Source organism: Acanthochromis polyacanthus, chromosome 2 (genome assembly GCF_021347895.1).
Source record: "Acanthochromis polyacanthus isolate Apoly-LR-REF ecotype Palm Island chromosome 2, KAUST_Apoly_ChrSc, whole genome shotgun sequence".
Taxonomy (NCBI): domain Eukaryota; kingdom Metazoa; phylum Chordata; class Actinopteri; family Pomacentridae; genus Acanthochromis; species Acanthochromis polyacanthus.
The window spans coordinates 35405516-35432722 of record NC_067114.1 but is presented as its reverse complement, the minus strand read 5'-3'; the positions used below and the strand labels follow the sequence as shown (position 1 = coordinate 35432722).

Here is a 27207-nt window from a genome sequence, read left to right as displayed (position 1 = left end):
GTACCGCACAGGACAAAACACTCACTAACAGTAAGTCAGTTCTGCTTTTTATAATTTGCTATATTTAATGAGCAATTATTTTATTGTTATTATTGTACAACTTCACACTCTTTTACAAAACACAGAGGTACACCCATCAATTGTACAGTATGTAAATGTATCACAACATGTCTGAGGAATGTGATCTTTGTAGTCCCTGGCGCGCAGTTTATTTCCTTTAACACAGTATTTACAGACCTCAGAGCAAACAGCGCCTGGACATGGCAGAGCAGACATGCAGGATGTGTCATCTTAAGTTAAGTCTCTTTTTGAGGATTTGATGCACAAGAAATTCCCAGCATCTACAGGCCTAGAAAAGGATCCCATGTTCACTTCAAGTTTAAATGTGCTGGTTTAAAAGTTCAAATAGGCCAGTGGCCCAAACCTTCATTTGTTCTGTTGTATGTACAACATTAACAGTTATAAACAAGTGCTATTAAGAGAGTACCCAGATGCAACATGTCTACAACAATGGTTCCTGGGCCACAGTAACTGAACATACTTTGTAAAGGTGCTGGTACCACAGCCAGGGTGCCAGTTTGACCATTACAATAAAATGCAACTTATGTCAGTTATTTAACTAAGTATGTAAGTATTTAAGTCCATATGCTGAGTCAATAGGACCACAAACAGTATTTCAGGTCATCAATATTCTATTATCAAATCAACTGTATTAAGTCAGTGGACCAGGGGTCATTGCAGGGACAGTGTGTCTTTGGAGGAGTGAGAACAGGCCTGTGCACGAGTAAACATGCAGTTCCAGCCGTCCATCTGTCTGTCAGTGTGGAGTCTGCAAATGTTATCCAGCAACACATTAATGGTAAATACTGTACCATAGAGGCAGGTGAGAAATCTGAAATCTAATAACTGTCTTGGCTGGTCAAACAACTTGAAAGAGTTCACAGTGGCATTCCCAAAGATGATAACATTTCGAAAGCAACAAGCTCAACAGTCTTAAAGTGCCTAACTCAGAACACCAAAGAAGGACTCTTTTGAAACAGACGGAGAGCCTGTCATCGTACGTTGTAGTGATTCATCTTAATAATTCCTCGAAACGTTGGTCAAACTGACAGCAACAAACTTTACCTCCTGTCTTGCCTGGGCTGTCAATATTGCTGGGAAAGATGATAGTTACGTAGATAATCTCTCTAATGAAAACATGAAGGCACCTACAGTATATATCAGGAAAGAGAAGTGATCTATTGTTTTTAGAATACAACAGTGGGTGTAAAGTAAAAAGAATGGCCAGATACTGTAGCCAAGCAGATATACAAAGAGAAAAATTACTCATCCAGTTGACCAACAATGAACATCACGTGAGTAATTAGTGAAACAGAGCTCAAGGTAGCAGCAGTAATAAAGAAGTATTGCTAAGTGCAGAAACTGCTTGCATATTTACCTCATAAACAATACTACACACTCGAAATACCCGCACAAACCAATAAACTATACATTTCATAAGGCACATTAGCATGAGAATTTAGTTAAAGTCATAAAAGTAAAAGTCCTGGAAGTGAACTAGAGGATCGCAAATGGAAGTTGTTTAAATGAGAGGAGGGGAGAAGATGAGATGAAGATGTGTGAGAAAAAGAACTTGGCATACTGGGTAGAACGATGGATGGACAATGCCATCAAACCAACAAATAAAACACATGCCTCAGCAGGAGGACTAACATGCTAATGCCTTAAGTATAACCATACAGCCCTTTCAACACTGCAGCCCTCTCTTAACAATTCACTGACCAATCAATAGGGAAAACTGCAAAACAAAAAGTGGAAGTACAGGTGTTCATGTAAAAAATGAATTCCTGGTTGGCTTCACTGCTCAGTCTGTGGCTTTGGAGGCAGTGAGGGGTTCAGTCTCTGAGGGGTCTTCCTGAGGAAACACCACATAACACACCTTCTGGCCCATGTATGTGACTTTTTCTGCAACACAAAAGACATGAGGAGGAGTCAGAATTAGAGGGACCAACAACATAAATATATCTATATGTTTCAAAAATCCGTTCAGTACGTGCCGCGTGGTGGGGCAGACCAACTCACCGAGCAACCTGTAGATCCATTTGGGTTTTTCCTTCCACTGAACACCCACAAAGTACACAGGGACTCCAGTCAGCATGATGACCATTCCCAGGCCACAAACCACTGGTTCAGAGTACAGACTGAAGCCAAGCAGCACAGCCCAAAAAATCATGTAGGTGATGGGGACCAGCATGTTGACCTGCACGGAATAAAACAGACATATTTCTATACAATCCCTTGCCCCTGTCAAAGAGCTATCCAGTGGAAATCAAGTTTGTTGTGGGGCTTTTTTTTTTTAACATGCTGGAAGATATATTATGAGTTTTTTTGCACCTTAAAAATGGAGTGTGCTGATGTCAGTCTTTAAGACATTCCAGTGTTTCAAATGTAACAAACCCAAGGAACCAGACTTTTAAAGTCACAGGTGGGGACTTTCTGTATCAGTATTTTCCTCTGGAATTGGTTTATGATTTGAACATGTATGGTTAAATTAGCAGGAAGTAGGAGTGGTTGAGTGATCGGTGAGCAGATGTGCTTGAACTGCAGCAACCAGGAAAGGGATGGATGGGGATGGATGGAGAGAGAGAGAGAGAGAGAGAGAGAGAGAGAGAGAGAGAGAGAGAGAGAGAGAGAGAGAGAGAGAGAGAGAGAGAGAGAGAGAGAGAGAGAGAGAGAGAGTCAGTGACTTCAAAGATCTGCTCATTCTAAAGAAAGCAGCAGTGTAGAATTACAGCTAAGTAGGAGGAATGCTTTGTTTGGAATGGATTGTTTTCATGTAACCAGTCTATGAATATATAACTTTGATTGACAGAGATGAGTTTTAAGGGGTTATATCAATGACTGGAGAGAAACTTAAACAACTGTGAATAGCTAAGCAATTTTTAAATTTTTCGACAAATAAAAACATGAGATCTGTGTACCCATACAAACTGTCATTAAAATGTGTGACACCAGGGGGCGCCAAACTCTTGTCCCTGTCCATATGATGACTGTAAATGACAAACTAGTGTCTGACAATGTTGACAGCTCTCAGTGTCCACTTTTGTTGCTTGGACTGATGGACTTCTACTCAGGTGAAAAGCTTAAAATAAATACATGTTTTGCTTCTTTATGACAGGTTTGACAGGCATTTAAAATACCGGCAGTGCTGTCGAGTTTGGAATCCTGCAAATGCTCCCTAAAAACAGGAAGCTGCATATGGAGTGCAAACAGAGCAAGAGCCTGTAGCAGAGACGCCACAACTGTGTTTTATCTCCATTGCCTCTGAGACACACCTTGCAGGTTGGTGAAGTAACTTCAACAATGTCAAATTGGAGTTTAACTTTATATTGACATAATTCTGTTACAACAGCACCTGCCACCTTCTGCATTTATCATGTTGTGAAATGCGGTGAGAGCAATGGCACACTATGTAGAGCTCCTTTTGGAAAAAATAGAAATAAAGTACATAATTTACTCAAGTAAGTGAAAGATTAACATTATATTTCAGTTGTTTAATTTTTGAAGGCTTCTACGTTATGAGGTGTCATTTTAGCTCTCACCGGTAGCTAGCAAAAATTATCTATAATATAGTCCTGTATGTTTCTTAAGTGTTATGTCTGAACATTTGTCCATTTTTCTTATTGTGGCCTTATCTCTTGAGGCATGTTGTTTCAAGACTGAGGGGTCCTTATGGCGAAAGCACCTGTAGATTCAAGCCTCAACCAGTCAGACAGTTGCCACCTGTGGATATATGACTGCAGACTAATATGGTGTCTTTATTTCTGCTATGTAACTTTGAACCAGACTGTATGAACAAGGAACCAATGGAGAGAAGTGAGGTGATGTGATTATATCTGCTAAAACATGGAACAGGTCAAGCTTCTGCTTTCTGAGTTGGAGGCAAGAGAGTGACTCAGTGTGTTCTGCTGTTATTTTGCACTCCTTGGATTCACCAGATACAGTTGGAGTTCTGGCACAAGGACACTGGGTTGGTCATTTAAAATAAATAGTAGAGAAACGTCCACTCGTGTCATAAAACCCTCTACGCGTAGCCGGTTGCGTGGTGCTGCAGCAGCTAGCACTGTTAGCCTCACAGTTCGATTCAAATCTGCTGGTTGGCTGGGACCTTTCTGTGATCTCCCTGTATCTGCGTGGGCTTTCATGCATGGTAGGTTAATTGGTGATGCTACATTGCCTGTAGGTGTGAGAGTTAGTGTGCATGGTGTGGGACTTTGTTGGCCTTATGATGTCCAGGTGGCCTGTCCACAGTGTACCCCACATGATAAAGCAGGTAAAGCAGATGGATAAACAAGTATCTGTACCTTGATGGGTCGGGCCAGGTTGGGTCTCTTCTTGCGCAGGTAGAGGAGGCCAGCGATGGTTACACCATAGGACAGATAGTTGATAAATGACACATAGTTGATCAGGTTGTGTGTCTCCCCAATACACAGGATGATTATTGTGGCAATGCACTGCAGGACGTGGAGACAATTTCAAACATTAATTTAACGAAAAATGAAAGCACACCAAATTAATTTGGGCTCTCCAGTAAAGCACTGATTATGTGTGTGACTATCTGTTCACCTTTGCATAGTTGTGAAACTTCAGACAAAACTGTCAGATCAGTACTTACACAGAGCAGCAGTGCAGGGATTGGCGTGCAGTTTTTAAGGTGGATCATAGCCAACAGATAAGGTAGGTGACCTTCTCTGGCACCCGAGAAACACAATCTGCAAACAGACGCAACCAACAAGTGTGTGTGCTCAGGTTTCTCTGAACATGTTAGGAATAACTTGAATCATTTGTTTATATTTTGAGGACAGAACAAGCAGCGATAAAAGGACATTGAAAAGTAGGTTTGGCTTGTAACATTCAGCAGGACACTATGTTTGTGTGTACCTGGAGGAGGTGAACAAATATCCATTAATTCCTCCAAAGGTGGACAGTGCTACAGAGATCGGCATCACCCAGGAAAACATCCCCAGGAGCTTTTCCCCAAATGTCTAAAACAACACAACAAAGGGTGGATCAGATTATTGGTCTTCACTGAGTGATACACATACATGTATTCACAATCAGGGTTATTTTATTTTAAGAATCCAATAATGACAGCCTTATCCTTTCATCTCCCAAACATCGATTGTATTTCAAATCCATCAGAGCAAAGTAGTCAGAACTTGTTGCTTTATAGGATAATTAGTGGCTTGTGATCTGTGTCATGCTTACATTTTCAGCTCCAGCAAACTTACTGTCTCAGATAGTTTGTTTCCATACAAGTATGATTCTTGTTTCATAGTTTAAAAAAAAAGCCAATACAAGTACATATATGAAACATCCAGTGACAGAGATGAAGAGCTGCTCACCACTGCAACAGCATTAGAAGCAAGCAGCTCCTGTGGGGTCATGGAAGAGAAGTAGGCAATGTTAGTCATAGTGTAGACCAGGGTCACCAGAGGGATGGAGACATATATGGCACGGGGCAGGTTCCTAATAACAAGCAAAATAATGAAGACAGAAGTAAATGTTGGTGCTTACAAATACAGAGTTTCATAGTTCTTAAGAAAGAACTGTACATTAGTGTATATGAGAAGTTGTAGAGATATAAAAAATATCTACAGTCATGAATATAAGTTTACATGCACATAGCATAAAAAATAATGCACATCATGGCAGTCTTGAGTTGTCAATGGCTCCTTCAGCTCTTAATTTTCTATGATGGAATGACAGAAACATGTCATTTTGTCACAAAAAACAATCATGCATTGTGTTTTTTTCATAGATTTATTATAGGTTATCTTGAGATATGACAAATTCTTTTGGTTTCAAAACATACATACAGCAACTTGTATGATCAGTTTTAGTGATGTAGAAAGTTGATCACATGTTCTTAGCAGCATGGCCTCTTACCTTCTTGTGAGTGATTGCAATTACTGAAGCTGCTGACTTCTCTGAGCCAATTTAAATAGGGCCCATTTGACAGACTCATCACGCTAGAATGGGAACATCTTAGGAGCTGAGTACAAATCTGACCAAGGAAATCATTGACTTGAACAGGTCAGGAAAGTCACTTGGAGTCATCTCAAAGATGTGTCAGATCCCAAAATCAACTGTACAAACAATTGCTTGTAAGTATAAACTGCATGGCACAATTGTGTTACTGACACCGTTATGGAGAAAATGCAAGACATCACCTGCTGCAGAGAGACAATTGGTCATGATGGACAAGAGTCAACCAAAAAGCAGGTTTATAATCAATTAGGAGCTGCTGGAACACAGGTGTCAGCATTCACAGTCAAGTATGTTTTACATCATCGCTGCTGAGAGGCTGCCAACCAAGAAGGAAGTTCTTCCTCTAGAACCAGCATCTTCAAACTCAACTGAAGTTTACTGCTGATCACATGGACAAAGAAAAGACCTTCTGGAGGAAAGTTCTGGGATCAGATAAAACAAACAAACAAAAAAGCTATTTACCACAATGACCAGAAATACCGTATGTCTGGAAAAGAGAAAGTGAGGCCCTTAACCCCAAGAACACCAAACCTATCATCCAGCATGGTGGTGGTATGCTCTGGGGCTGTTTTGCTGCCAGTGGAACTGGTGCTTTACATAAAGTTAATGAAATAATGAAAAGGCTGGATTGCGTCTAGACTGTATAGGAAAACCTAAAATCATCAGCCAGAAGGTTGGGTCTTGGACAAGACGAAGATCCCAAACACACAACAAAAATGGTAAAGAAATGGCTAATCAGGCTAGAATTACAGCTATAGACTAGTCTTCCTAAGCTGCTGACTTAAACCCCATCAAGAACCTGCGGGCTGTGCCGAAGAAGCAAGCTTGTGTCAGAAAGCTAACAAATTTAGTTTTAGTGTACCAATTCTGTCAAGGGGAGTGGTCAAAGATACAAGTAGAGGATTGGTAGAAGCTTGTGGACAGCTCACAAAAGCGCCTAGTTGGGGTGAAAATGGCTAAAGAACATTTAGCCAAACATTAGCATTGCTGTATGTATATTTTTGACCCAGCAGATTTTGTCTGATAATAAATCTATGAAAGAACCCCAATGTATGATTGTTTTCTGTGACAAAGATACATGTTTCAATCATTCCATCCCAAAAAATTAAGAATTGTAGAAGCTGCTGGAATCTAAAAACTGCCATGATATACAAGTGTATATAAAGTTTTGTTCACGACTGTATCCATGTATGTCATACTTGCGTGGCTCCACAACCTCCTCTGTGACATAGTTGAGGAAATTCCAGCCACTGTAGGCAAAGGAGGCCTGAAGGAAGGCCAGAGCTATCTGTCCCACAGAGGGGTCCTCACTAAATTCGAAAGCCACACTGGGTCGCAGGGCATCATAATGACCTACAAACACATGAGAGACAGGCAGGCATACGGGAAACTTATTTAATTCTTTAATTTCTTCGCTAAATTGTTTACGCTATACTGTTCATGTGCACAAGGGGTCACAAAGGTCAAATGTCAACATGTTTACCACTCAACAGAATGCACAGAAATGTATTGTAAATGTCAGTGTTTGTCTGTGTATTTTTATTTGATACATTTCCCCCCATTATATCAGTTTTATTTGGATTTAATTTCTGTCCCACTTATCATTCCTCTGTTCTGCTGTTGAAATTACTTCAGCAGTGTGGTTTCTGATTATATCACATTTTCATGCTTCATTCTCAAATTCTATTTACTGTACCTCGCTATGTACAGTTACTTCCAAACCACCCAGAGCAAAACCGCAGCAATTACTGCCACTAAGGATTTAATGTCACCACAATACATTTGTGTGTGTCTGTACATGTGTGTGTGTGTGTGTGTGTGTGTGTGTGTGTGTGTGTGTGTGTGTGCATGAATTTACCTCTACTGATTTGGACGAGCCCTACCACTATGATGAGTACTAGAGCAAGGAGTTTTCCCACAGTGAAAACATCCTGGATTCTCGTCGCCCAGCGCACACTGGAGCAGTTCACCCAGGTCAGGAACACTACACACACACACACACACACACACACACATACAGAGAGAGAGAGAGAGAGAGAGGACAAATAAATACACTTTAATCAGATAAAACCTCAAGTCTGATCTACCAGCTGGATGTGTGTTTCTTGTAAAGCATCGAGTTGAAGCTACTTTGGAGATATTCACCTGTTGAGTTCAGATTCTGTAATAGCTATATGTTTGCACGTTTGTATGGATCTTTGCTCTTAACCCTAGTTGACGTGTAGTTAGAGCACGACCACAAATGTTAAATTAGAAAAGTCAGAGAATAATCGAGGTAATTTTGGATCAATATATTTTTATCTGGACTTGTAGGGGTTGGCTGATTACTGGCCTGGCTGATGATCTGATTCATGATTCAACATTTTTCTGATTCTTGATAAAATGAACTCATTTCAAAATGCAGTACTTTGACTGTGGTGGAGTTGCCTCTGTCCAGGCTTTTTCCTGCATGGAACGATTTTTGGCATTCCAGTGAGTTGTTTAAGCCAAAAGAAAATTATCAGTGCCAAAATTAGAAGATTTGAGAACAAAAATGGCATAACATTACCCAGTTTCGGTAACTTGGGTTACATTTACTCCGACATAAGAGCTATATTTTGTTCAAATGGTCTAAACAACAGAAAAATACATAGATTTCTGTCTGGTAAAGTACAGTGTGATTATGTTTACTGCTGTGTGTAGTCGCCTCCCTAAAGGTCCACTGAATGCCAAGAAAAACTCTGTCTATCTGCAGTATGTACAGTCTGGTCTGGAACAATGTCCCGCCCCCAGCAGGATCTGATTAGATACATGTCTTGAGCAATACACAATCAACAGTGTAGGGTAGATACTGAATAGTTTCTTTTAAGTTAAACTAGTGTAAAATGGGTAAAAATAAAGGAAATAACAAAATAGGATGGAAATTCAAATAAATAAGGTAATTCTTACAAAAAGTGTGGCATGAAATTTATAAGAATCAGAGTTTTATTATCGGCATTGAGAGCATTAAAATAATTGGAGATGTGATGACTGAAGCAGACTTTTATCATATTATGCTCACATTGCATAAAAATGTTCAATCGTCCATACACAACTATTACAGTCTACAGTTTATTTTGGACATATACAAACACATATGCATCATAACAGCAGAAATGAATCACATCGGCTGTGTCATTTCATGTGGATTATATACATTCTGCAGCCCTTCTTTAATGTCTGCATATTGAGTCACTAAGTCTTCCTTCCTCTCGTCAGTGCACATTCATGAACAAAATGAACATCTTCACTAACAAAACCCACAGGAGTATGGAAATGAACACTTCCTACTGCAACAATTTCTACTTCCTGTTTCCTGCTTGCAAAGTGTGTGCATGTGTGTGTGGAAGCCATTGACCTAGACAGAGACCCTTGCGTGTTTGTGAATGCCACCATAACAAGGGCTGGCCTGATCCCAAGAGAGCAAAACCCAGCGAGTGCAAGTGGCTCTCCAGCTGCCCTCAAACACAAGTGTAAGCTTAGAAGTGAGAGGTAAACCCAGTGGGAGGTGTGAGCGGGCTGCCAGCACAAAGAAAGCCACAGAGAGAGAACAATTTGAAGATCTAAGTGTTGTTGTGCTTTTCTTTTTTAATTTTACAAAGTACACGTTAACACTCCACCAGTACTGCAGACATAATACTGTGTGCTGTGTTTGTACAATGCTGTACGTTATAAGCCCTTTTCAGACATGCACGTCATTACATAAATATATTGGCAATTGTACATGCTAGTCTGGTTTTATGCAGTCATTCCTAGTCTGAGATTAGATCAGGTTTCTGCTTTGTTTAGTGCAACAGTATTGTATAGTACATGCAGCAACATACACTTGCTTATCAGCATTATTGTAGATTAAGTACCACACTTTCTTTTGTCTTTGCATTGATGAACAGCAAAACAAAAACAGCTGAATATGTTTTAAATGGTTTTAGATAACACTGCATTGTTAGTATAGCCCCCCATCTCACTACTTATCAGCTGCATGTGTTTTACATACAATCACAATAGTGTGGCACTTCAAATCCAGGGCTTGAGGTTAATAAGTGGTTTATTTTAAAGAGTGTGTTTAAGCAAGACTGTCTAGACTCTCCATCTTTCTTTGTCCCTCTTCTTGTTTCTTGGTTTTCTGTGTCATTAAGTCTCTCTTCCTTGTCTTATTCATTCTTTATATTTCGCATTTGACTCCTGACCTTTTGCGCGTGGCTTTTACATGCAAACACACGGTCTTGCAGGAGCAGCTCAGCAATCTGTGTGTCTGTGTGTGTGCATGCGTGTGCATGTGTGTGTCTGGGTGTTTGTGTGTACAGGCATATATGGATGGAGGGTGGTATCGTCCATGTCATCCATCACCGGGGCAAGGCTCCCCTCCTACCTCAGAAATCTGAACAAACTGCTTCCGCTGGCACAGACACACACACATTCACACACGTGTGAATTTTTGGCAGGAGGTTTTGGTGGCACCGGGCACAGCTTTCTCTCCCCTACAACACCGCTGTGTTTTATAGTCAATTACCCTAGGGGTGGTACATGCATTTCCGTTTCTGTGTTCCTGTGGACTCCCCCCTCCACCATATCCCCAAGGTTTCCTCTGTGTTAACCCTGACAGGAAGGAGGTGCCAGTGGCTTTGAATGTGACAGTGCAGGTAAATCTGTGTCCTGCTGTCACTGCCTCTATTGAAGGCTGCCTCAGCACTAGAATACTAAACTAATTACTGCTTTTAGCCCTAATGGATTCTGATCCCAACTCGGTTCAGATTTATCGGGGGGCTTTAACTTCAGTAACGCCTCCTCCTGGTCCAGCATCTCGTCACTGGAGTCGCAGAACTGGCAGTAACCCTACAGCGATGTCTGACCGCCACAAGGTATCTGACAGCAGGAGCACTTTGGATAACAGTAAATCTACAGGGTTTACTCTGAAAAAACTAAATGTAGACACATGCAGATGCAGTAGTGTAGTGTAAGTGTGACTGATACAGATTCTGCCCTGCACAATGTTAATTTTTGTCTATTGGATTCATATACAATTTGAACTCTGAAGCTTATATTAAAAGTGGACCAAGCCAAGAGGGCTGGACAAGGGTACAAGTAGATCGGAAAGTATATGAGTTCATGTGAAATCATAATTTTTTTTTAGAAGAACGTAAAATAAATAATTGAAAATCTTTGTTCAGCAGAGTTCATTACAATGTGGAATTTAAAATCAATCAATCAATCAATCAATCAATCAAATGCCAATACATTCAGTGTCGGTGATCATTTCTCTCCATCTAGTCTGATCTTTTGCTTTCTTAATTGTGACTATTTCCCATTCCATGTGTAGCCATGATGTCGGTCCGTCCATCAGTATCTCTTTCCTTGTCCAAAAAATGTTGCTTGCCACTTCCTAATTTTGTTCAATAGTGTATAGTTTGTGTTGAGTTGTTTTAAAACATCTTTATTGCTTATTCTATCCTCATAAAATATATGTAGCATCTGTAAAACCACATCTCTTGATGCTGCAGTGATTTTGTTTCACATTTTATTATTTATGTTCTAAGATTCACATCCATACATCAGAACTGGCAGAAAGTAACAGCTAAGAGTCCTCATAGGGATGCTAGTTAGTATTTTCTTATTTGTCAGTATATTTTTCATCTTCAAATATACCGTTCTTGACATTGCTACTCAACTTTTAATAATCTGTTTCACACCTCCCATTCGATATCATCCATGAACCAAGATATTTGAAAAGATGAACCTGCTTCAGTATTTCTTTGTCAAATTCTATGTTACAGGTTAGGATGATATTTTTCTTTGAAATTATCATTATTTCTGTTTTCTTTTTGTTTAAAGACAAACCAAGTTTTTTTACTCTCTGTATTAATTGTGGAAACTATGGTTTGCAAGTTTTCTTCACTGTTTGCCATCAGCACTGTGTCATCTGCATAACGTATGTCATTTATGTTATAACCTCCAAAGGATAGTCCCGGTTAAAGCCTTGTATTTTCCTAATGACATTTTCACTGTACAAATAAGATACATAGGAACAAAATGTTAAAGTAATAATCATTACCTGATTTTCAAAGCAGACTCATTGATTGAACCATTGGTAAGAATAAACAAGTATATAAGCTTGGTCAATCCAAGCTTACAGTATTTCAACTGTTGAGCTTGTTGTGATTTTGTGCAGTTTTGCTCTGGGACATAAATTGTCCTGTAGCAGTTTTCCACCAAAGCAGAAGTTTACATTCCTATGTGACAGGACCTTGTTTCTATTCTTAAGCCACTGCAGAGCTTTGTATGGCCATGTCTCTGAAGATGAGTTTTGGACAGACACTGACAAAAGCAGCATTTTTCTTAGTTTTTGATGGAAGGTATCTGGTAAGTGTGCTGTACAGTACAGTTACACTTATATTTACAAGTTAAATGTGTCTGTTTGCATTTTTTTTCTCTGCCATAGGAGGGTTCCAATTTTCATTATCTCATTATTCAACTCACGCTTTTCCCATTCTGGTTTTTCCATCTACAGGGCAGCTATAGCTGTTAGTCTGCTGATTGACCACAATCTCTCAATCAAACTCTAAATAAGTTTTGTGCAGCCTTCAATAAAACACCCAGCATGGGAAACTAAGGAGGCCTGCCAACACTGAATTGAAGTCACTCAGCCATGTTAAAATTTAAGTTGTGCATGTTGTCTGGATATATACCAAGCTTGCATACTGACCATAGTTTTGCTCATTTGTGTCGACACTGTACCTATAGCTGAGTTGTTGTTCTCATTCTACAAAGGGCTCTTGTTTACATACACTGAAAAAGTGCAGAGTGGAAGACATAAGTTAATACATAAACTAGAAGGGAACTTGGAGAGCATAGTTGCCCACCACACGCAATGCTCTATCTCAGAATTTTAAATACAGTGCAGGACAGAAAGATTTAGAAAATCTTTCATACCATCAGCAGTCAGGCTATTCAATTCAAAATTAATCAGATAAGAACGCTGACAACTGAATTTCCCTTTAGGGATGAATAAAGTGATTCTATTCTATTCTATTCTATTCTATTCTATATCTGAACCAAAATGTAATGTGTTCTTCCTGCCCCCATACTTCACCTCCACACCAAGTTTAAGTCAAATCATCCATTGGTGGAGGAATGACCGAAATGATACATGCTGTGAAGGCCATTCAGTAGATCAGAAATGAAAATATTAATGTTGAATGATGGCTTAATTTCATAGGCTTGTTTTGTTCAATATGCCAGAGTATGAGGTAGTGGACGAGATTTAACATCTGACTGGCTGAGACATCTCTTCTCTTCTCTTTCTGCTGCACCTACACACTGATGCTGCACTGAAGTAGTGATAAAATTTGGTTCCCTGCTGCGTGAGAATGAAGAAGAGAAGCTGCTACTGCTATTTCACATCAGTAAATTGAGAATCACAGTGTGAATCCCTCCTGCCTTGAAGAAATGGCGCATCGTTAGTCATTCTTCAGTATGAAAATAATGATGCTTGCCTCAGTGAGACAGTCTTATATAAGTTTCATTAAAATCAGTCAGAGCTGACAGAGAAATTGGTGAAATAAAAAAAATTCCAATGTTCACTAGTTGAAAATGTACTTTTTTGTAGGTTTTGTGTTTCTTTTTAGTGAAACCGATCAATATCTGGCAGAATAAAACAGTGTTACATATTAAATCTTCTAAAATGGGTGAAGTGAGTGCATGACGGTGCTGCTGTAGGCCATCCAATGTGCCTATTCTAAGAACACAGTCAGCCCACAACTGGACCTGTCTGGTTTTCACCCACACACATACAGGTCACTTGTGACTCTCATGCAGTACATTCTGCAGGGGAGGATCGAGTGAGAACACATATCTAGGCTGACTCTATTCATAAACACTTAACCAAGTAAAGTTCAGATGACTTAAGAGCAGACACAGTCAGATTCAGCAGTGCAGAACAAAATAATCCAGTATATGTCAGAGAGTGAAAACCAGGGTCACAAACTGCTGGGAAATGATTGTTTATCTCTAACATTATGTATAATTCACAATACTTCTTCTCCCCAGATTCTTTCATATTGATCAGCAGTTTTGTAACCACCTTGACATGACACATCTCACTTACATGGTGTTTAAGGGTGATGGAGCTACAGTGAAGGACATAAGCTATTCTGTCAAGTTTCTTATCACATTCAGAATAATATCTTATCCATCAGTTATTAGGGTGCCGTGGAACCTGACACGTTGCCTGCTCACAAGTTGCTGAAGAAGTTTCAGACGTGTAACTTATATAGCTGCTGATCACACATGGATGAGTAAATAAGTGTCTGTTACATTAGGTCTGCAGTGCAATGCTATGGAGGACAGGGGCGGTACTAAGCAGCCAATAGGAACATCAATGATCCCACCCAAATGTTAGCTGGCCAATGGGATCCTCCATCACTGATGTGCAAGGTATTCTGTCCATTTCCTGTTTCCATGGTGCCCAGTGACAGGAGCATCAAACAATGCACAATAGTTTAGACACACCCTCTCATTAGCGGCGTCCACAAAGGCTGGCACCATTATGTAGTCTGACACTGATCCTGACACACGCACACGTGTGCACACACACAAACTCGTACCACAAGAGTACAACACAAAAAAAAACACTCACACAGAGTGGGCCTCTGGCCTATTTAGGCAGCAGTTATAACATTCTGTTGCCAAAAATAGTAGAGGTTCATCAGTGTACTCTGTAAATGCTAACCATAATTTGGCACGTGCACACGCTCTAATGCACAGATACCCATCCCACTCCCATGGATTTGCCTTTCTCCATCCGGTTCAGACAAGACTAAACTGGCTGGCTTGTCAACCAGATACATGCACAGTCTGCTTTTGCCACTGGCTATTTAAATACAGATTGCTCTACTCCAACATTTCAAGCAAAGGCGCTGATCAGATTAGAGGCTGAAAATAGAGCACAGCATTTCGAAAGGAATTATCAAATGACAATGACAGCCATCAGCACACTGTGAACTACCACAGTGTATAATGTCTTTAGGCTATGAGACAAAAGTATCAGGATTTGGTTTTCTTAGTTTGGTTTAACCTTTGTAGGTTTGTGATGGTTTTCTTACTTTGCACTCCCTCCACCTGTTAGCTGCTCACTTCAAATATGGTGGTCAGGTATGTTCTGCTAGATGACAGATTTGTGTAGACAGGGTCTGCTCTTTCTTTTCCTTGCTCTCTTTTGTTGTTTCTGAAGCAATTTAATTCATGATTTCATTTAACTCTTGAAAAACAAAGCAGTTTCTGGGTGTGTTTTTGCTCCTGTCACAATTTTACTCAATGGATTAATCTTTCACCGTAATATAAAGTCCTGTACATCTATGGAAACAGCAGAGTCATGTCTAGAAGTAAAGAGAACTCCAAAATGCGTTTTGTGCAGTATGACACAGTAATAAAGCCATAAACTATTTTTAAAAAGATATAAATATAGTTAAATAATTTTCTTGATATTTCATGCCTTTCAAATCCACCAATGGGTTCAGAAGCTCTATTAATATGTTTTAATCAACTGCATCTGTGCTTTGAAGTTTTGCCTTTGACTTTAACAACATTTGCTTATTATGGTGACCAAGGAAAGGATGCCTCTTGTGGTGATTACCTCACTAGGAGAAATTGCAGGTCATACAGTCAGATGACCTGAATGTCTAAAGCAACACAGGGTCTGAAGTGTGATACTGGGAACCAGGATGTCACAACAACAGAGGCACTGGGGAAAACAGCAGCAAGAAAGATGATCAACAAGTCCATCGATGACTCAGTATTTGTTTCTACAAACTTCTTTGAACTAATCCACTGGGTAGACCAGTCCAGCAATCCATCCAATAAGCAGCTTGTCCGTTTGTAAAAGCTGAGGAGAGAATCTGCCAGTCACTGAACATCATCAGTCAATCACCAGAAACAAACTTTGAAACAGTTTGTTGTCTTGCTTCCTGTGGTGCATGCAACACAGTAATTATAGTATGGTAGGATCAACTAATCACCACAACACTGGACATGCAAACACTGACTACTTTTACATCTGTTGCTTCTCTGCGTTTCTCAGGTGAAATGTCAGCCATTCCCAGCTGCTATGCTGAACTACAAACTCTGTGCTTTCCACTGCTCTCCTCCTCCCACAAATTTTAGGAAAATGAAACACTGAAGTATGTTTTTAAAAATCTGAAGTGAGTTTAAAGTGAATACTGACATGCTGAATGAAAAGTTGCCTAACTGAATTTTAGAAATCTCACAAGAGGGAATCCTGCCCAGGTTTGCTACTTGAAATTCTGGCTTAAAACTGCTTTGTGGCATTAGGCTTTAAGTTTAAAGAAAAGAAGCATAAGACGTCTCCTCAAACATTTTCCCTTAAAAAATCTTCCACTGTACAGGTCTTCACGTGTTTCAAGCTACAGTTTGTTTCAGTTTTGTAGGATCAACTGAACTAGTTAGCCTGGCTGAACAGCTCGAGAGAACCATGCATAGAAAATAAGTATAAAAGGGCTCAAGAGCTTTGGAGACACTAATTGACAGATGATCTGAAAAGTACAGTTTAGGAACATCACTAAATTCATGAACTTCTCTAAGTAAAACTCATCTAGACAAAATGGAATCTCAGAGTGCTTTGAGGTGACTCACAGATACAGATGGTGGCGAGGAGCCTGGTGGCGATGAATGGAGGTAGGCAGTTCTGAAAGGCCGGCTGCAAGACGTAATTGGAGAAGGTGAGCGCAATCACAGCCAGCGTGGTTGGATACATGATGAGGACAGCACTCCATAACAAGAGGAAGCTACAGGACAAGAGACAGAGCAGGGTTTCCGATAAGACAAAACAGCATTTTTTGTGACATTCTTTAAAAACATTTTATGCAAAGTTTTATACAAAGTTGCTCCCACAAGCTGTTGTGTGTGGGTTGCTACTTTGAGAGGCCGTGGCCTCTTGGTGTTCTCGTTCAGCTCCATCATGACTTCACATTCAAGCTTATACTGAAAGCTGCCAGCACAGCCACAGTTTCATGTGCAGCTCCAATGTAGCAGTTGGGGTTGAGTGCTTTTTTCAGGACATCTTGGCATTGGCTTTAAGAGACAGACGTTGAACATGGAGAAGATAAAGAAACAACACTAGCACTGTGTCTGCACAAAAACAATGCAGCACAAGAAGCACAATAGCAGAGCTGAAGCAGCTTCTGTCTGTGTCTGGAAAGGATTCAGACAAAGCAAAGACTTTATTACATGCACGTTTTAAGAGTCCATTACACAGTCATTGAACATAAACTAGGAGAATAAAGACTTGAGGTTAAACCTATATGGGTCATGTTTATGTGCAAGTAAAATGGAAGGCAATCCACATCCAGTGTAGAAAGAATTCTTTACAACAAAAGAAAATCTGTTTCATTTGACACACGTGAGACAGGCAGCTGAAAATGTCTCTGAAATGCCTTCTGTATAGACATGCTTTAAGAGTCTACAGCTATGTTAGCAGCTGTACTTGCTATTTGGCTGTGTTTTAAGCCAAAAGCTAAGCCAAGATCAGTATGCTAACTCGGGCTGCAACCACAATATTTTTATTGTCAATCTGTTGATTATTTTCTCAATTAATTAATTAGTAGTTTGTTCGCTAAAATATCAGTGGTGAAAAATGTCAATCAGTGTTTCCCAAAGCTGACCTCAAATGTCTTGTTTTGTCCACAATCCACAGTATTCAGTTTACGGTCACAGAACAGGAAAGAAACCAGAAAAAAAATTATATTTATGAAGCTAGAAACACAGAATTTTGCTTTTTATTCTTCAAAAATTAAAAAAAACCCAGATTGGTCCATTACCAAAGCAGCTGCAGATTAATTTAATATTTGACAACTAATTTATTAGTTGATTATTGATTAAATGGCTGCACAGTAGGACAGTGGTTGGCACTGTCGCCTTGCAACTTGAAGGTCCTCGGTTTGCGTTCCCGGTATTTTTCTGCATTTATTTGCATGTTCTCCCTGTGCATGCGTGGGTTTTCTCCAGGTACTCCAGCTTTCTCCCTCTGTCCAAAACCAAAATAAGTGAAGTTCTAAATTGTCTGTAGGTGAGAATGAAAGTGAGATCATTTGTCTCTCTATGTAACCCTGTGATAGACCGGTGACTTGTCCACGGAGACCTCTGTCTGGGATAGACTCCAGCTCCCTGTGACCCCAATGAGAATTAAACAGTGTATAAATATTAAATGGATGGATAATTGATTGGTCATTCCAGTTCTAATGCTGGTGTGCTCGCGATGACTATGCTAATACTGGTGTGTAGCATGTGCCATACTTGTCATGTCATTATCTGAGATCAGCATGGCAGCATGCTTAACTTGCTAGTTAGCACTAAACACACAGTACATATCATGGAAATGGATACACCATTTATTTTGCAGATAATTCATCATTAATCAAAGTATTCAAAGTGTTAGACAAAAGGCAAAGGATCAAAGGGGATCAAAATATTATGGATATTTTTCGCTTATTTTGGTCTGTCAACTGAATTTAGATATTCTTTGAAACTGATTATTTAAAAAAATGATTAGTGATTCGTGTATTATTATTTTTCATTTGTGGGTCCAATGCTGGCCATATTTCATGAGCTTTTGAGATTAAATGAAAGCTTGGTAATAGTTTACTTCATAGACTTTAAAATTTTATGCCACAAAGAACTGAGAAAGTGCATGTCATGATGTGAGTGACCTTGTGACCTTATTACTTATCTATATAGGGTATGTTTTGAAATTCAACTGTAAAAGTATTGCTCATAATTGTGAAAAATAGATTTCCATTGCTGGAAAAACTCCATTTTGCTCAAACCTTTGTACTAATTCAAATCATTGCAAGCCACAGAAAACTAGTCGGAGGGAAACTCATTTCTTGAGCCCTTTTCAGTCAGGCTCTCCTTTCTGTTAATCTGACAGCATCTCAAAATGTCAGCTTCATGGTCTAATGAAGACCCTGGGCACTTTCTCTAAAAGTGCGCAAGCCCAAGTCTGAACTGCACGAAGTCACATTACCATTTAGACATGCACAAGTTATGCACTTTGAGTTGTGTGAAGCGATTTGGGGATGGCTTTTTTTCATTTAAGCACAAACATTGCTCCAAAAATACAACAGATCTAGTTTGCTGACAAAATCTCAAAACACCTGTCTCATTCACTGTTCCCTAAAGAAATTAGAAAATAGGGAAGAATAGGTCAGACTAAAAAGATTCACCAATAATGAATGTGGTCCAGTTACGACAAAATGTTAGATGAAATTTAGTTTGTTGTTTTCACCATTTTGTAGGCGTCTTTAATCTGAGGTTGTTAAATGTATGCAGCATCAAACATCAGCAGAATCTATAGGACCATATTCAAAGAGAAGGAGTTCTGCCGATTATCCACATGGAACAGCAGTAAATTATTTATTTCTAATTATAAATGATCTCAGACATTAAGACCAATGACACACTGTGTACTTTTTCTCCCACACAACAGGTGAGCTGTCACAGTTTAAAATTTATAGTTAATCAGCTGTTACATACTGCAGCAGACATCCTCAGGTCCTCAGAGTCCTGAGCTTCATCACAGCTGTCAGAACATTTTTATTTCACTGTTTGTAAAACAGTGGTAAATTACAAATGAACTAGGCTGTTTGTTATTTGAATAAGTTGATATCTTTAATAGTTTGCTATCACTCTTTTCTTAATAGCGTATTATATGCCTGTCTGAATGAAGCCATGAGGAACATCACAGTAAATGTGATCTGTGTCTGAATGTCAGAATGCTGGCACTTAGCGGACTGAAGAAACACCAATGTTACTTATACCGTGACTGAGAGGGACTGAAGAGTAGGCAAAGAGTTCAGCTTTGGATCAACTAACACAGAACTTTCTTACATTTTCCTTTTCTTCTTTTCTTCTTTTGCTTCTCGACGTGACTTTTCCTTTATAGTATTTTTTCTTGGATGTATTTTACAATTGCAAATAACTAAACCACACAAAGCCACATAGGAAGGTATGTATAGTGTCTATAGGCATGCATAGAGCAGGAAACATTTTACTTCCTCAAATGACTTACAGTGCTGCTCTGTGATCAGCTCACCTGTCACGTGACCAAAGGAAAGTCACAAGACCTTCTGAGCTGATTGGTTCCAGGAGGGAGGTCCTATTAAACCAACCCTGGACTACTGCAGCATAATCCACACCAAGTAAATACAACTCAAGAGCCAAGAATTGACCAACTGTTCCTGTTGCACTAAGGGATTTTACAAGTGGCATAACTGAAAAAAACAACAACTGTACGTACCCTACTAGACCTCCAAAGATTTCTGTCACATAAGAGTAGTCTCCTCCAGACTTTGGGATGGTGACACCCAGTTCAGCATAGCACAGGGACCCAAGGGCACAGATCCCCCCTCCACAAACCCACACGATGAGTGACAGCCCCACTGAGCCTGCATGCTCCAACACTCCTTTAGGTGAGATGAAAATGCCAGAGCCGATGATGTTCCCTAAGGAGGAAGAAGTATATTGGTTATTTACACATACCTACACAAAGATTTAATATTTCAATATTTGAAGAGCACAAATAATTTCAATGTAAAACCACGACTGTTACACACAAAGCTGCCACATTATAATTCTGAATTTGAATTGATTAACTTGAACTCCAAATGTTTAGAATTAAGTCTACGTAGGTGTGATTTTCATATTCAAATAATCGGCCTTTGCTTTATCACTCTTGTCGAGCATCTTCGTCATTCACGGGATGCCGATGCAGATGACACCATAAACGTCAAAGGGTTAAAACAAAAAGTGCTTGGACAAAGAAAAAAACAGCATCAGCAAAATAATAATCAGAATAAAAAATTTGGGAAAAAATTCATTGACTTGTGCGTTTAAAAAAAAAACACCATGTCATAAAGATTATGTTCATTTTGTGGTTTCTGGTCAATTTGGTTAGCCTAGCTGCGCTAGACAACCCACGGCAACGAATTTAATTCTCTGCCAGGGTGGGTCTAGTTACCCTCCATAAGGCTCGAGGCTGGATTCTCCTAAAACTGGCCGGACCAATCACCATGAAGTGTAGAGTCAGAAGGCGGGCGTAACGAAGTGACGACAGAGGCGTGACGATTCTGACAGAAACAACCAGCGCACAATAAACAGTTATCTTTCGACTCGGCTTTGGCCACAGCCCTTAAAGATTTCAAGCTAAAATTCAACTTGAAAGATAAACAAAGGACGGCACTTAAGTGTTTCATTGAGAAGAAAGACGTATTTGGACTTATGCCGACGGGATATGGCAAATCCTTAATATACCAGCTGGCTCCGCGGCTCCGCGGCACCGCTGGTTGGGAAGCTAATGGGACTTAGCCACAATCCGCCGGTGCTCTCGGAGATACGTTAGCCTATTCGTTGCGTTGATTGGTTGTATACCTACCCAATTGCTGCAGAGGGATTTGATAGACAACCTTTTAGCCCGCCTCCCTCCCTGTCGAGCTTCCCTAGACCCTTGTGCCGTCAGAAACATGGGTATAGCGTGGCTAGGCTACAATTTGGTCACTTTCAGCATCAAAAATGAATGAGCCTAGATAAACATGAGGGCTGGAGATAAACACTCCTGCAGTAGCTGTTGCAACTTTTTGTTGAATCTGGATTATACAGATGTGAAGAAAAGTGAAAGAAAGAAATAGTGTCACAAGAATCTCTTTGCACTGGCAGCAGCATTGTTTATGATGTTGTTCTATGCTGGAATTATGGCTGGACAGCCAAAGAGATATGTAAACACTTTGCTGAACGTCGATTAGGTATACAAGAGTAATAATAGTCTTGCAGTAGATAAAAATTCATGAAGACACTTTTTAGAGAGCTGTTGATCAAACTATACATTCAACGATTAAGGATTATTTCATTGTCGAATAATCTATTGATTATTTTTTGGGTTAATCAATTAGTTGTTTGATCTATAAAATGTCAGAACATCTTTAAAACTCTGTCCCTGATGTCCTCAAAAGTATTTTTTGTCAGCTACCCAAAGATATTCATTTTATCTACATTTAAGAAGCTGCAATCAGAGACATTTTTGACTGTTTTTTAAAGTCACTCAAAATGAATGAATGAATATCAAAATTGTTGGTGAAAAATTAACTTGACAACTAATCGGCTGATCATTGTAGCTTTGCTGCTGAAAAGCATCACTTTATCTTGCGTTTCTAATAGTTTGTCTGCCCATGTATGATCGAGAGCAGATTAATTATAAGGTAGGATTTATTGCAGGAGAGTTTTACACTACATTAGTGTAAGCTCAGTGTACCTACAGCAATAAACTGCAGCTGAGAATATATTATGCACTGCATTAGCAGAGATTGCAACAGGGTCAAAAGATTAAATACCCCAAATCTATTAGCAGCAAAACACAGAATTCTTTAATTTACGATTGAAAAACAGGAGATTTACATTTATATAATGACCACTGATGTTGACTCCTTGTCCCTCTCAGAGCTGTTGATTTGACTCTTGCATATTAGAGTAAATACAAAAAAGAAAAAGTAGAAAAAAACTGTAATTGAGTCCCTGGTGGATATAAGAGTAAGGCAACCTTTTTCATAAGGTTCATTGATATCATCAGTGCAGCTGCAATATCAGGCTGTTTTGTATGATTTCTATAAAAAAAAAAGCATTGCAAACAATAATTTAGTCCTATATCATGGTAGAAACATGGCATATTATAAGATTTTGGCTCATCCGACCCTCACACAAGGCCAGATATCAGTTCTGTAGTGGCTCAGTTGGATAAGGTTCAGCCTGGCATTCATACGTCCTTACCAAAACAAAAACTAACACAACAAAGAAACCAAACAGCAGCTGTCCAAGCAGAACGTGTTTTGCACTGTCCTCCATGTTTTCCTCCTTTTTGGAGATGTATGAGATGAAAGAAGCCTCTACAAGAAAAAATATGACTGTTGACTGTAAACATTTTAGTTGTTTAAACCCAATGAGGCACACCGCGGTTCTGAATGCTCTCTAATGATGCAGAGCAAGAGAGGAGGCCCGAGGAGTGCATTTATCACTGTCTGATGTGATTGTGGAGGCCGTGGTGAGATGCAGAGCGGTTACATAATGCTTGTGTTGTGTTTGTTATGTCATAAAGTTTGGCATCGCAGCTGAAAGCAGGAATCAGAGTCCTAGTGACCCTCTCGGCCTCCTGCACCAGAGCTGAGATGTTCATTTAAAACGACGGCTCAGATCAATCACTATTTCATTCAAAGAAATCCCCAACCACCGTCTTGTGCGAAACTGCGACAAAATCACTCTTATTTCAGTCATACAGTTTGTCAGAACATAGTGGCTGTTTTAGATGTAATGCTTTTATTTTTTCACTTCATGGATCTGAGCTTATTCTGCCAGTACTAACGAGGACGAAACAGGGAGTGACAATAACGCTTCCCCCCGAAGGGAAAAAACTGCAGGTTGTTGCAGGAGAGGAGATAAAGATGGAAATGTGTGGGAATGGTGGCTCCAGCCCTTTTTTACTACTAAATGTCATAAAAGTACAAATCAGCATGGTGAAAGATTAACATTGTTTGTCATCTGATACATTCCTCCTAAGTCCTAAGTACAAGCAGTAGTAATAGTGTTGCATGTAGTATTATTGACAGCAGTATTCCACATTACTGGAGTAGGGCTTTGGATATATGAGTCGACTGGTGGGTGGGTAGTAGCATGACTCAAATTGCCAGTGTGTAGTAACTGTACACGTCTCGCTCCATCTGTGCTTGTGTCTGTGTGTGTGTGCTCGTGTACGTGTGTGTGACTTGGCAAAAACCTTGAGAGATTCACTCAGCTTATTGCAAAATTTAACTAGCAGTTCTACAAAAGATCAAATACATGATCTTTACAGCCCTGTAACAATCAGCAAGGTCTCATCAGGCCAGATGACATATTTTGAGAGCTTGGTAAATGATTTCTACACCCACTGCTTGACAAATTACGTTAAACGGGTCGGCAAACAAACGATATCAGTTTCCATCATAGTACAATAAATACGATTTTCGCTATTCAGATAAGCTGTTCCACTGAAAACACCAGGAGAGAAAGGGCCACACTGCTGAATTTTCACTTCGTAACTCTTCCAAAGTCAGAGGTTTTTTTCTTTCACTGTAATGCAAAAGATGTTTATTTGTCCTAGAAACAAAAACGCACCTATTTTTCTCTGTGTATTCCTGCAGAATTGTGTTTGTGCTCAGTGAAATACATTAAAATTGAATTTGCATATATGTCACCATAAATGTAGTTCAAACCCTGATGATCTGTGAGCTGCACATACAGGGGGTAATTAACACTGTGAAAACTGCAGTGGAAATGACATTTCTTTAACTTCCAGTCAACTTGGTACGTTCTGCCATCCTCTTTAGTTGGAGAAGTCGTCCCTAAGTTGGATAGGGCTTTCTCGAAGTGGAGATCTAATCTTGCTCTGCTGTTTGATGTCCAAATTACAGAGCTCCATTTGGAGTATTCTGTTTTTACTGGCACATTCCCAGTGAAATCATATGCAGCTTGCACCAAAGACAACTAGTTTAAGCCTGTGTTATGATTTTGCTTTCCCTGTTGTATATGACCACACATAGGTGATTTTCTGAGACTGATTAATGACTACTAAAAAAAACAAAAGCATGAGTTCATATTTTAAAGTGATCTTAAGTTACAACATTTTTTGAGCGAGACCACAGTTATCTCCTGTCATTCATCCAAATTCTGTATCACTATGCAGTAATTTAGTTCAATTATGGATTTATATTCTAAAATGTGTATGTTGATCTACCTTATCTTTGAAGTCACTTTTAGTCGTCATAAATCAAAGTTCTGAATTTAGTTTCAGACACCAGTTTCCACACTCTCCAGGTAACAACCCATAGTGTACAATAAAAAAGTAGTGGTAAAATGTCTGTAATACATTTGAACGAATTCCAAGAACACACAGAAATACCCTTAGGACGTTTTTTATGACATGTCATTACATTTACAACCGTGTCTTCCAACTGTCTACAGAAATATCGAGCCCACATGTATGCCCTAGTGGCTGCTTATCAGAGGGCAGCTGACTGTCTGGAACCCTCTGCCTTACTGCTAGATTATAATACACTAAAGACACACTGCATTGCCAGCCTGCTGCTTCACATGAGACTGTCTCAGCGTAATGCAGTAGTAGAGTAGTGGGATGCATCATAAAGTACAGGAAAAACTGTCAGTAACAACGGAACTTCCTTCATTATGACAGCCCTTCACTTATGGCTGCGTCTCTAATGTAAATTTTATGTCTTGCAGTACAAGAGCATTTTAGTATGGGCGGGTTAGGACACAGTGATTGAAAGGACCGGCGTTATTGCTCCGTTTTAGCCGGTGGATGGACAGAGAGCCCTCACTCTGGCACTGTTCCACTGTTAATGTTAAAGTGTTCCACAGAACCACATGGTTAGCTGTGCTTTGTCTGCGCGCCTTTCAAGTTCAGCGTGAGAACATCACTACTGTATCCAGCCACGTAGGCATGTCCATATTCAGATCACCCCGAGTGATGCAACAGTTTGCACACAAAGCCTAAAACCCTGCATTCCGAACTAGAACCAGATGGCCGAGCGTCTGTGCGTAAAAGCGACATTTCGGTGCGTATTTTGGCGGTTCTGTGCGAAAGTGTTACAGTTACAGCATTTCTGAAAGAGAAGTCACACTCATACCCCTACAGTGTCCTTACAGTAGATCAGGACTCGAACACAAACTGTCGTGATCCACTCGTCCCGTGAGCCATAATTTTCTAACTGTAACAACACAGCAGCAACCAGCCCAGTTAGAACAGTTATACCGCCTACTGGCTACTCTAACGCGTTTCCTCATCAACTTTTCTGAGCTGCTGAATTCACCGCATCGACCCGCTCTTCATGAATACACTATGTAGGACAAAAGCTGTCACACTCACCGATGATAATAGCGCAAGCGCTCAGAAGTCCAATTTCTTTTTTCAGGGTGACTCTGTCGCTCTTGGAGGAGTTTTCATCCTTCTTTTTCTTTTTGTCCTGCATCTCATCCGCCTTTACAAACGCGCTTCCAGTACGCCTCGGTCCGGTCCAGATCTTGTAGACTGAACCAGGCTCCGCTCTCCGGGCTGTCCTTATAATATCCTCCTGATGAAACGGAGGAGGCCTGGCGCATGCGCGTGGACCGCCGCTGAATTCCCTACCTTGTCTCAGGTACGCTGATGCAAAGGTGTGTCAGGATCCAGGCATCTAGAAGAGAAAAATGTTACCTGCAGTTTTCTTGACAAGCCGTGTTTCATTCTTTTTATGAAGCCCTTCAACAAAAACTAGAAATATGGCAATGATGCATTTTGCCCAGGAAGAAACGTGTCCTCATTAACTTGATGAGTTTGATGCTCCACGCTGTAGAAGTCTAGCATTCTACCAAATAAATAATAATAATAATAATAATAATAACAATAATAATATTAATATTAATATTAATAATAATACCAAGGTGTCCACTTCAAATGAAATAATATACACTGACTATATAATTTGTACAAATGCATTCCATCATCAATAATATAGTCTTTGTTTTCTTATCTAGTTAGTTAGTTAGTTAGCTATTTTGGACATGCACAAACTCCTGAACTCTGCCACAGATACAGGGTGACACAAAAACACAGGAACTTTTTAACAATCCAATAAAACTAAGAGTGATGGAAGAAAAGTATTTTATTCATAGTAATTGAAACCTTAAAACATGCCATTTAACAAACAATGATGGAATTTTCATTTTTTAAAAATTACTTCCTGTAGATGGCGTCCTCCTGTACGAATGCATTCTTGAAATCTACCTGGGGCTATCTCAAGAGTAAAGTGTGCACGACTCGACCAAGAATTCAGGATGAAATTCACAGTATCCCAGCTGAGATGTTGCAGCGGTCAATGAGGAATCTCAACAGCGGATTTCAAGAATGCATTCGTACAGGAGGACGCCATCTACAGGAAGTAATTTTTAAAAAAATGAAAATTCCATTGTTTCTTTAATGGCATGTTTTAAGGTTTCAGTTACTATGAATAAAGTATTTTTCTTCCATCACTCTTAGTTTTATTGGATTGTTTAAAA

The 27207-nt window shown here is 39.7% G+C and overlaps 1 protein-coding gene across 1 annotated transcript; it reads right to left on the bottom strand.

Annotated features, from left to right (window-relative positions):
- Positions 1 to 35: 35 nt before the first annotated feature.
- Positions 36 to 26286, bottom strand: slc7a10a (solute carrier family 7 member 10a). Its single transcript, XM_022214044.2, is given in 12 exon segments — positions 36 to 1965; positions 2083 to 2260; positions 4365 to 4514; positions 4676 to 4772; positions 4942 to 5045; positions 5406 to 5529; positions 7251 to 7404; positions 7910 to 8035; positions 16714 to 16865; positions 20375 to 20579; positions 26039 to 26174; positions 26176 to 26286. Coding segments are annotated over 12 exon segments (1623 nt in total). The 5' UTR covers positions 26272 to 26286; the 3' UTR covers positions 36 to 1864.
- Between the last annotated feature and the right edge of the window lie 921 nt (positions 26287 to 27207).